The sequence below is a fragment of the Heterocephalus glaber genome, unplaced genomic scaffold (genome assembly GCF_053883595.1).
Source record: "Heterocephalus glaber isolate CG9 unplaced genomic scaffold, H.glaber_assembly_v1.0 deba00001606, whole genome shotgun sequence".
In the NCBI taxonomy this organism is placed as follows: domain Eukaryota; kingdom Metazoa; phylum Chordata; class Mammalia; order Rodentia; family Bathyergidae; genus Heterocephalus; species Heterocephalus glaber.
In genome coordinates this window covers 9080194-9092819 of record NW_028258377.1, presented here as the reverse complement: position 1 = coordinate 9092819, position 12626 = coordinate 9080194, and the positions used below count along the sequence as shown (strand labels likewise).

Genomic DNA, 12626 nt, shown 5'->3' with positions numbered 1-12626 from the left:
TGACAACAAAAGGGGATCTGGAAAAAATGAAATCAGAAATAATTTCTCAGATAACAGGAGAAATTGTGCTCCTAGTGCAAGACATGGTTAATAAATCTAGAGAGGAGCTGAGGAACATGATGGAATCCCAACATAGGAAACAAATGGAATCCATAAAACAGATGCAAATAGATTTCCAGGAGATGAAAAAATCCATTGAAAGTCTACACAGCAGAATGAGCCAATGTGAGGAAAAAATTTCAGATATAGAAGATAAAATTCCAATTAATGACCAGGAAAAGAAAAATTGCTTAAAAATTATAAGGGAACATGAGAAATCAATCCAGCAGCTGCTAGATGATACAAAGAAGAATAACATAAGACTGATAGGAGTGAATGAAGAAAACAGGAGAGAGTGCAGATGACATAAAAAAAACTCTTCACAAGTAGGTATATATGCCCTTTTCCCCACCTTAGGGAGGAAGCATTGTATTGTCTCCATTCATAGAAGGAGTTTTTGTTGGAAGTATGGAGTACATGTCTTTGATCTGTTGAGAAGGTTCTGTTCTACTTCTAGTCTCCTGATGGCTTTTACCATGAACAGCTGTAGAATTTAGTCCAATACTCTTTCTCCAACTAGTGACAGGATCATATGGCTTTTTCCTTTCCTCTGTTAAAATCATGACTTTGGGGGGTGGATCTTCCAATGCTGAACCAACACTGCCATCCCTATAACAAAACCACTTTCTACATACTGCCAGATCTGACTTCTAATACTTTGTTTTGTTAAACAAATTTCTATCTATGTTCATACTTTTTTCTTCTATTATCTTTATCCAGTTTTAGGATTAGCACAATGTTGATTTCCTAAAATAAAGGGAGAAGTGTTCCTTCTTTTTTCTGCTTTAATTGTTTGATATAATTTATCAGTTAAAATGTTTATGAGCCTGCTGTTGTCATATAGGTAGGTTTTCAAGCTAGGAATATACTTTCTTTAATAGGTGCTATTCAAATTTTATATTTCCTCCAGAGTTAGTTTCATTAATTTGTCTTCTAAGTTACTTCTTAGAAGTTGTCTAATTTATTTCAAAAAAGATTTTTGTAATATGCTTTCTATATCCTTTTAAATTCTGTAAAATCTGTAGTAATGTCTCCTGGATCTTAATATTGTAATTTAAAAAATGTATAACTGATATTGTGTAACAGGAAGAAAAGGTTTAAAAGAGCAGGGGAATTGGGAGAGGTAGGGGAAGGGAAAAAAGGGAAAGAAAAAACTATGAGAAGAGGAAAAAAATGGATACAAGGTCTTTGCAAATAGGGAAGGGTGGAGGGGGTGAAGGGAGGGCAAGGGAAGGGGAAAAAAAGTAAGCACCAAGAGATTCATGTAATGGTACAAGATCCCAATGATGAATGTAACTGTACTGTATACCTAAAATGTACCAATAAAGTTAATGGGGGAAAAAAAAAACTCTTCACAGAAATAATGGCAGAAAACTTACCAAGCAGGGGAAAAGAGCTTGACATACAGATAAGTGAGGCATATAGGACTCCAAATAGCCTTGATCAAAAAAAATTCTACACATAGGCATATAATTGTTAAGATTCCACAAACTCAACGGAAGAACAAAGTTCTACAAGCAGTTAGAGAAAAGAAACAAATCACATACAAAGGAAAGCCCATCAGAATCACAGCAGACTTCTCAACACAAACCATCAAGGCAAGAAGATCTTGGAGTGACATATTCCAAGCCCTAAAAGAAAACAGCCTCCAACCCAGATTGATGTACCCTGCAAAATTATCTTTCAAAATTGATGGAGAAATAAGATACTTTCATGACAAAGAGCACCTTAGGAACTTTGTGAAAACCAAACCAATGCTCCAAAGAATTTTACACAATATCCTAGGAACAGACATTGAGGATCACAACCCCAGGAAGCAAAGCAGAATGAACCCATCTGGCAGGACAAGAAATTAAATGTAGAGGGGGAAAACTCAACAAAAAGAAAAAGTCATGGCAATAACAAGTCAATATGTTTCAGTTATAACCATCAATGTTAATGGTCTCAATTCACCAATCAAAAGAAATAGACTGGCAGAATGGGTCAAGAAGCAAAATCCAACAATATGCTGCATACAAGAAACACACTTCATTCAAAAGGAAACTCACAGACTGAAAGTTAAAGGGTGGAAAACAATACTCCATGTGACAGGAACATGAAAAAAAGCAGGAGTAGCTATCCTCTTGGCAGATCAAGTAGATTTCAAACCAACACTGATTAAGAGAAACGAAGAAGGACACTACATCATTGTAAAGGGAAAAATCCAAGAGGAAGAGATGACAATCATAAATATCTATGCATCAAACACTAGTGCACCCAACTATATAAAACAAATACTAACGGACATGAAAAGTCATATAGGCACTAATACAATTGTAGTGGGGGACCTCAACACCCCACTGTCACAAATAGATAGATCAACTAGACTAAAAATAAGTAATGAAATACTAGAACTCAATTGAACTCTTGAACAAATGAACTTAACAAATGTTTACAGAGTTTTCCACCCCACAAAATCAGAATACACAGTCTTCTCAGCTGCACATGGGTCATTCTCCAAAAGAGACCACATACTCACACAAAGATCATGTTTAAGTAAGTGCAAAGGAATTGAAATTATCCCCTGTATATTATCAGACCATAGTGCGATGAAATTGGAGATCCATAACAAAAGAAACTCAAAAAAATTTCATAAACACGTGGAAATTGAACAACACACTTCTGAATAAACAATGGGTCACAGAGGCAATTAAAGAAGAAATCAGACAGTTCCTTCAATTAAATGACAATGACAATAAAACATATTGGAATCTATGGGACACAATGAAAGCAATCTTACGAGGGAAATTCATAGCGGTGAATACGCATATTAGGAAAACAGAACAAGCCCAATTATACAACCTCATGCTGAACCTCAAGCTTCTAGAAAAAGAAGAGCAGGACAACCCCAGAGCTCATACAAGGGAGGAAATTATAAAGATCAAAGGAGAAATCAATGCAATGGAGACTAAGAACATGATACAAAATATCAATGAAGCCAAGAGTTGGTTCTTTGAAAGAATCAACAAAATGGACAAACCCTTAGCCAACCTTATCAGTAAAAGGAAAGAAAAGGCCCAAATCCATGCAATTAAGAATGAAAAGGGTGAAATTACAACAGACCCAGCAGAAATCCAGAGGATCATCAATACCTACTTCCAGAACCTATACGCCAGTAAGATGGACAATACAGAAGAAATGGACAGATTCCTAGATACATATGAATTACCAAAGTTGAACGAAGAAGACCTAAAGATTATAAACAACCCAATATCAAGCAATGAAATTAAAAATGTAATTAAAAACTTATCAACCAAGAAAAGCCCAGGCCCTGATGGCTTCACTGCTGAATTCTACAAGACATTTAGAGAGGAACTGCTGCCACTACTGTTTAAACTCTTCAATGAAATTGAAAGGGAAGCAATACTCCCAAATTCATTCCTGGAAGCAAGCATCACCTTGATCCCCAAAGCAGAGAAAGACCCAACCAAAAAGGAGAAACATAGGCCAATCTCACTAATGAACATAGATGCAAAAATCCTTAATAAGATACTGCTAAATAGAATGCAGAAGATCATCAAGAAGATCATACACCCTGATCAAGTGGGATTCATCCCAGGGATGCAGGGATGGTTCAATATACGAAAAATCAATCAATGTAATACACTATATCAATAGAGCCAAGGACAAAAACCATATGATTATCTCCATAGATGCAGAAAAAGCATTTCACAAAATCCAACATGCATTTATGATAAAAACCCTACAAACAATTGGAATAGATGGTCTCTACCTCAAACTGATAGAAGCCATCTATGAAAACCAACAGCCAATATCATACTAAATGGTCAAAAACTGAAATCTTTCACACTAAAATCAGGAACAAGACAAGGATGTCCACGATCACCACTCTTGTTCAATATAGTTCTTGAAACATTAGCCATGGCAATTAGATAAGAGAAAGAAATAAAAGGAATAAAGATAGGAAATGAAGAAGTCAAATTGTCATTATTTGCAGATGACATGATACTCTATATAGAAGACCCCAAGAACTCCACCAAAAGTCTTCTAGACTTAATAATCAAATTCAGTCAAGTAGTTGGTTACAAGGTCAACACACAAAAATCAATAGCTTTCCTCTACACCAATGACAGACTCACTGAGAGAGAAATAGGGCAAATAATTCCTTTCACAATAGCATCCAAAAAACAAATACCTAGGAATCATCCTAACAAAAGAAATCAAAGACCTCTTCTCTGAAAACTATAGCACTCTGAAAAGAGAGATTGAAGATGATATCAGAAAATGGACAGACATCCCCTGCTCCTGGGTAGGAAGGATTAATATAGGGAAAATGGCCATACTTCCAAAACTGCTATATAGATTTAATGCAATTCCAATTGAGATCCCAGCAGCATACTTCATGGACCTTGAGAAAACAATCCAAAAATTCATTTGGAACAAGAAGAGACCCAGAATAGCAAAAGCAATTCTAGGTAACAGAGACATGGCAGGGGGTATCACAATCCCCAACCTGCAACTATACTACAAAGCCACTGTGATAAAAACAGTATGGTACTGGCAAAGAAACAGACCTGAGGACCAGTGGAACAGATTAGAAGATGCAGAAACAACGCCAGACACACTCAACCACCTCATCTTCGATAAAGGAGCCAAACACCCTCACTGGAGGAAAGATAGCCTCTTTAAGAAATGGTGCTGGAAAAATTGGGCTTCAACTTGCCAAAGATTAAAACTAGACCTATATCTCTCACCGTGCACTAAACTAAAATCAAAATGGATTAAAGATTTAAATATTAAAATAGAAACTCTGAACCAGTTGGACCAGAGGTTAGGTAGAACTCTTGAAGACATCGGTGTAGGAAAAGATTTTATGAACATAGCCTCAGTTGCCCATGAACTAGCCCAAACAATCAACAAGTGGGATCTCTTCTTATTAAAAGGCTTCTGCACAGCAAGAGAAACCACCAGCAGTGTGAAGAGACAACCCACAATGTGGGAAAAAATCTTCACCTGCTCTTCCTCAGATAAAGGTCTACTACCTCAAATCTATAAAGAACTTAAAAAGATCAGACCTCCCAAATTTAAAGACCCAATCTGAAAATGGGCATCTGAAATGAACAGACATATCTCAGACAAAGAAGTAGAAATAGCAAATAAATACATGAAAAAATGTTCAACATCATTGGTCATTCGAGAGATGCAAATGAAAACAACACTGAGTTTCCACCTCACTCCAGAAGGAATGGCTGCTATCATGAAATCAACCAATAACAAATGCTGGCAGGGCTGTGGGGAAAGAGGAACCCTGCTCCACTGCTGGTGGGAGTGTAGACTAGTGCAACCACTGTGGAAATCAGTATGGAGATACATACCTCAAAGAACTAGGACTGGAAGTCCCATTTGACCCTGCTATTCCACTGCTGGGGATCTTCCCCAAAGAATTAAAAGAATCATACCACAGTGATATATGTGCACCCATGTTCATAGCAGCACAGTTTGGGATAGCTAAAACTTGGAAACAGCCCAAATGACCATCAACTGGAGACTGGATAAAGAAAATGTGGTTTTTTTATAAAATGGAGTACTACTCAGCCATAAAAAATGAGAAATTTGAGACATTTATAGCTAAGTGGATGCATATTGAGGTGATACTCTTAAGTGAAATAAATAGGACACACATGTATAAATACCAAATAGTTTCCCTAGTGTGAGAAACTGAAAGTGTAAATAAGGACTAAAATGTATAATAGGTAATGTGAAATAGGAAGAAAAGGGGCAAAGGGGAAGGAAGTGGGAGGGATAGGATGAATGATAGAAGGCAATGGGATTAATATGAGAAAATGGAAAAATAGCAACAAAATCTTTGTAAACAGGGAGGAATGGAGGGGTTGAAGGGAGGGCTGGGCAAGGGTGAAAAATAAGAACCAAGAGAGACTATGGAAAGGTGCAAATTTCCAATGATGAATGTCATTATATTGTATACCTAAAATGCACCAATGATTAGAATGAATAATCGATAATGCAAAATAGGAAGAAAAGGTCCAAAGGGGTAGGGTTAGTGGGAGGGGCAGGGGAAAGGAAAGAAGGGAAAGGAAAAATGCTGAGAAATGGAAAAAATGGAAATAAAGTCTTTGTATATAGGGAAGTGTGGAGGGGGTGAAGGGAGGGCTAGGAATGGGGAAAAAATAAGAACCAAGATGCATTATGTAAAGGTAGAAATCCCAATGAGAAATGTAATTGCGCTGTATACCTAAAATGTACCAATAAAAGAATTTAACAACAACAAAAAAATAGAGATGGATAGAGGACTGGGAATAAAAGAAAAGAAAACCCTAACAATTAGAGTAAGATCACAGTAAAGAGAATGTGGCTCAAAATTTCCAGGTAGTGATCTCCAGGTGGTTCTCCAAGCTGCAAAGTGAATGAAATTCCTGGCCTGTAGCTCAAGGCAAGGTAAGTGTGCTTGGCCACTTAAGCAGAAGTACAACTCCAAATTGAGATCAGCTCCTTCACATGATGAGCCAAGGGAGACACATGTACAAGGGACCCTCACAGCACAAGTGCCAAGGTTCTGTCAACAAGAATAACTTGCCCAGTTGTGTGCTAAATTAGGAAAAGCATTAAAGTGAATTTAGCAAAAATTTTCTGCAGTCACCATCCTTAGCAAACTCATGTTCTTTCTTCCAGTATTCACTGGCCACATTCTGTGATAGGCACTGATGATTTAAAATTGACAAGACATGCTTCCCACATTCCCAGAGCTTGACATTTCATTCACTCATTTAAAAAAAATACTTGAAGGACTGGGGATTTAGCTCAGTGGTGCCACTGCCTGCCTCTCAAGAGCAAGGTCCTGAGTTCGATCCCCGGTTCCAAAAAAAATAAAACAAATTGAAAAAATATTTGAGTCCTACAACATGCTAGGCACTCAGGATTAGTAACAAACATGTTCAACAAGGTCCTACCTTCATGGGATTTATAGTCTACTGAGGACAGGTAAAAACAAAACAAAATATCACAAACTACAATGTTTATCAAATAGTGATAAGTGTTATGAAAAAAAGTCTAGTTATAGGGTAGATAGAGGCTTGGTGTGGAACTATGGTTAGTGTAGTCAGAGGAGCCATCTCTGGAGAGGAGAGGAGACATTTACAGGATGAAAGGTAGCTAGTTACATAGCTAGAAAGGCATGGGCATTTCAAACAAACCAGAATGCAGAACAATGATTACCACACTCAGAGAAGCCACAGGGAACTTGGCAAGCATGTGGAAGGGACACCTGACCCAGTCCAGCGGGTCTCCCAAACTGAGATGGCCTCCTTCTGTCAGCAGTGATTTACACAGCACTGTATGTACCTGGTTCAGAAGTGCTTGTCTGATAAAACAGAGATGGGGAGATCAGCCCATTGGTTTCAGGGAATTCAATCCAGTTATAACATTATATGAAATAGTTAGACAAGGCTATCCCTTTTCTAGGCATGCCCAGAAAAAAGGGACACCTGGTATTGATTATTGCTATGTCTCATCTCCCCAGACCCCACTATCACTTCTCAAAATCCTTTCCACACATCTATAAAGGCAGGAAGAGCCCCATGGCCTCTTCCTGAAATAGAGAACAAGATGTGAGCCTGACAGTGCAACACTGGACCAAGTGTCAAGAAGCAAGTCCCACTCACTCAGGATGTGACCTGAGAAAGTCCCTTTCCTTCTCCCACCCTCAGTGTCCCCCATCTGCAAAACAAGAGATCAGAAAGCCTGGCAATGTTCCCAGGAATCAACATGGTTAACAAGCTGCCCCAGGGGTTATGATGCACGGCGAAGCTTGAGCGCTAACAGACTATATGATTCTACCTTTATCTCCCTCTTGGTGGACAAGGAAGGGGCTACACCTAGCTGAGACTTTGGTTCCAACAAGATCTTCACAGTGCCAAGCTGAGAACAGAAAAGCTGTCATGGTGGGTTTGATAGCCTTCTCTCTCCTCACTCCCATCACGCTACCACCTTATGTTCTCTCAGTGGAGTGGCAGCCCCATGCCCAAGGGTACTGTGTGCCCCTCACCATACCTGTGAACATCGCACAGAAGTAAGGGCTGCAGGCTGCCAGGACCACACGGTGGGCTTCTATCTCCACATCTTCTGCCACAATCATCACATCACACAACAGCTGCTTACTGTAAGGGGACAGGATGGGAACAGAATGGTCACAGTATGGACACCTATTCCCATCATACAAAGGTATTTTTATTTCCCACCCAAATTTCATTTTATCACTATACAAGGCTGTCACAGAGACTTGCTCTGTCTTGATGTAGTCAGGGGGATAGACTCATTGACTCTTCCAAGTCCTGATACACTTTCCACTCAAACTTTCTTAGAGCATAAGGAGAGGTCCAACTATTCTATGGCTGTAAATTCAGGACTGCTTCATTTGTCTTCACCTCTCCACACCACAATTCCATCAGCTCTGACTAAGAATCACCAGGACAGTGGCTAGGGTAGGGAACAGTGGCAAAAACTTCGGGCTATCAGTTAAATGACAGAATGAATGCCAAGGAACATGGGCATGCCACTGAGGTGTGCCACCAGCAAGAGCAACTACTAATGATTCTTCAACTACTAATGATTCATGGCAGTATTATGGATTTGATCAAGAATGTTCCCCAGGGCTGGGGATTTAGCTCAGTGGTTTCACCGCTTGCTGCGTAAGTGTAAGGACCCGAATTCAATCCCCAGTGCCAAAAAAAAAAAAAAAAAAAAATGTTCCCCAAAGGCCTCATGTGCTCAAAGGTGGCACTTTTGAAAGGTAATTGAATCATGGGGGTGACATAACTGACTTCCTGTTAGGAAGTAGGGTCTATTCAAAAGAGGCAGGTCACTGGGGGTGTGACCTGGAAGGGTGTATTTGCCTCTGTGGTTTCTCCTTTCTCTCTGCTTCCTGGCTGCAATAACATGAGCAGCTTTCCTCCACCCAGGCCCTTGCACTATAACTTCCTGCCTTGTAGTCAGCCAACTATGGACTGAAAACTCTAAAAACTGAGCCAAAATAAGTCTCTTCTCCTTTAAGATGTAAGAGTTGGGTATTTTGTCCCAGCAAGGAGGAAAGTGACTAAGATAAACTGTATGTGCAATACTGGTAAGAAGTAAGACTCTGGCATTCTCCTCCCACCGAGATCTAACACTATCACCGAGAAGACTCTATCTGCACACATAGTATTCCCTGAAGACCCTGTGCAAACTCCTGTCATTGCAATTAGTTAGAATACTGTGACTTTCTTTTCATCTGATTGTCACTCCATCACACTGTAAACTTGGAAAAGGAATTGTCTTATTTACCTTTGTATCCTAGGCCCCTGTCTTCATGCCTAGCACATAGCAGACCTTAAATTTTTCTGAACAAATGAATGAATAAGAGGGGACCAAGATACATTTAGAGATAGAATGGATATTTGTCTACTTTAGAGATTAATAGGGTGCCACAAGTCTCTGTTAATCCAAGAACTGTTCTATTAGCCTTCTAAGTTTTTATCATTCTTATTATTTTTTATCATTCTTATTATTAACATAATAACAGTTATGGGTTATAGGTGTCATGCACCATTCTAAGAACTTTTTGTCTACATATTGTTTCATTTAATTCTATTTACAACCCAATAAAGAGGGTTAATTATTATACCAAATATAAAAATGAGGAAACTGAGGCCCAGAGAAGTTTGGTAACTTTCTCAAAGTCACCAAAAAGGGAAAGGAAAGGGAGAAAGGGAGCATGGGAAAGTTGAAACAGGATTTTAATGTAAGTAGCTTAAACTCAGAGCCCATTAAATGGTGCCCTGGTCACTAGTCCCTCCTTTAGATTAAAGCACTGGAGATAGGAAGGCAAGGAGGACAAACACATTTCAAGTGTAGTTCACTGGTGGTGGTTCACGAAATCTGAGGTCACATCTGGGCTCTATGTGAGGATGTGGAAACTAGTTAACAAGTCTGCCATGAGTGAAAAATGGAAAAGAAGCTACATACAGTATTTGCCATCTCTGGGGAAGCACATTAAGTCACTGTCAACTGCTAAAGGATTAGTTCAGGTTCACTTAGAATCACAAGGGATGACAAAGCCCAAGGTGCCAATGCCCTTAAATATCATCTGGTCAGGCCAAAGATGTAGCTCAGTAGCACAGCGCCTACCTGGCAAGCACGAGGTCCTGAGTTCAATCCCCGGTACCAAAAAAAAAAATCATCTGGTCTATGAAACCCAGAGAAATGAAGAGATGCCCAGAGCCACAGAACCTAAATCCTGAATCCATCTCTCTTGACTCCATATACAGTGTGGTGCTTTTTCCACTGTACCATAAAGCATCATAATGGGCTATTACTTCAAATGGGAAAAGATAGAAGATAGGTTAGTTCCAACAAATAAAGTGGTCAGAAAATGTTCAGCATGTGGATTAAAATATGTATGAGGGGGTTTCTGGTTTTTTGGGGACACAAAAAGACAAAACTAAGAGGTTGGAACCTCACACTGCACTGACAGCAGATCTTACATGATAACTTTATCAGACCAACCAGTACAAACAAGAACAGAACTGACTCTGCCCCTAGAGGGCTACAAGAACGTGGACAAACTCACCACTGTTTTCTTACCTGTCTTAGCTCTCTTTGGAACACAAATCATGAGGATCAAATGGAATGGCACCTAAGCTCTGGTCAAAGTTATTGTAAAAATGTATTCTCAAAAGAATAAACTCATCCTGGACATTTTAACTTCTATTAAAGATTATACCAAGAAAGAAGAGTCATCACTGCTGTTTAAGAGTAACCAATAGGGCTGGGGATTTAGCTCAGTGGCACTGTGTCTGCCTTGCAAGTGCAAGGTCCTGAGTTTGATCCCCAGTACAAAAAAAAAAAAAGAGTAACCAATAATGTTTTCAGTAAGCAAGATTTGAATGATGAAATTGTTAACAAGGAAAATTCAGAAAGGCTACACAAATTTTCAGTGCTAGCGGTAAACAAGCAAATGTCAGAGTAGGATATCTTGTACAAACACAGGGAGGTGGATAATTCCTGAATAAATGGGGAAAACTCAAGGAGGAATACAGATGGCAAATTTAATTAAGCAAATAAATGAGAGCAGTTCTGACAGTTGGGAAGTAGATCTCAATGCCAGAGAAATTCTAACCTAGGAAAATGGGTGTGACAGCTAAGCTTAACTGTTAATTTGACTGGATAAGAAAGGTAATAGGACCATGGAGGCACAATAGGCAACAGTGGAATAATCTAACATCTGAATGTGCTGTTAAGAGGTGGGGTCCAACTAGAGGAAGTGGGGTCCAACTAGAAGAGGTGGGTCCCTGGGGGCGTGCTTCTGGATGGTACCTCTGTCTTGCTCATACTATTCCCCTGCTCTGCTTCCCGGCCATCATGAACTAAGTAGCTTTTCCCTGCCACCTTCCACCATGACATGTCTGCCTTGCAGCCAGAACTATGGACTAAAACCTCTAAAACTGTGACCCAAATAAATTTCTCCTCCCTTAAGTCTCAGGTATTGGATACGTTGTCCAGCAACAGGAAATCTAATATAATGGGTAAGAGAAAGTTGCCAAAAACTCAAAGTAGGCTTCCCCTGAGGATGGGGAGGCCTGTCTGCATACTGCAGACATCTGTCTGTACTTTACATGGGAAGAGGCAGCTTCAAAGCCTGCACGGCTCACAAGCATGCCTACTCAACTAATCAGAGGGAGTAGGGGATCCTGTTCTTTCCAAGCTATGATACTTATCCAAAGCACAATCTTGAGGAGAAAAAAGCAGTACTGTACATTTTTTCATTTGTGGAAAAGTACAGGACAGATATTAGGAAGGTGCTCGGGCACTAGAATCAAAATGAATAGTGTTTATTTTGTTAGCAAGTATATAATATCCCCCAATTGTCACCAAATTGAGATATTAAAACTGAGATAAGGCATAGTGCTAGTCATCGTACTCAACAAATGTTAGTTTATTTCTTTTCTTTTTCTCATAAGCAGACACATAGATAGATACATGGGTCCAAAGTTTACAGGTGGGAGATGAATAAAAAGATGAGGGGGCTGGGCACAGTGGTGTATGCCCATACTATGAGCTACTCAGAAGGCTGAGGCAGAAGGATCACAAATTCAACGCCAACCTGGGCAACATAATGATATACTGTCTCTTATTTTAAAAGACAGAAAAGAGGAAGAACCAGCAAAATAGAGAGTGTGGTATAGAGAGTATAGATATACAGTATATAAAGATTTTATATAGATCAACAGAATAGAATTGAGAGTCTAGAAACAAACCCTTACATTTATAGTCAGGTGATTTTTTTTTTACAAGTATGCCAAGACAAACTGGGAAAGAATAACTTTTTCAACGCATGCTGGGACAACTGGTTATCAATATGCAAAAGAATCAAATTAGATCCCCACCTCACACCATACATAAAAATTAACTTAAAATGAGTCAAAGTCCTAAGTGTAAGAGCTAAAGCTATAACATTCCTAGAAGAAAACAGAGGG

At 39.2% G+C, this 12626-nt stretch overlaps 1 protein-coding gene across 3 annotated transcripts in view; it reads right to left on the bottom strand.

Moving 5' to 3' along the window:
- The window catches only part of Klhl3 (kelch like family member 3), a 116061-nt gene that overhangs the window by 83866 nt on the left and 19569 nt on the right, over positions 1 to 12626 (bottom strand). For 2 of the 3 annotated variants that reach the window (XM_004836194.3, XM_004836195.4), the window contains exon 3: positions 8167 to 8273. The exons of the other annotated variant lie outside the window; for it this stretch is intronic. In XM_004836194.3, coding sequence (XP_004836251.1) covers positions 8167 to 8273 — 107 coding nt within the window. The remainder of the gene's footprint in view (positions 1 to 8166; positions 8274 to 12626) is intronic. 3 annotated transcript variants of the gene reach the window in all.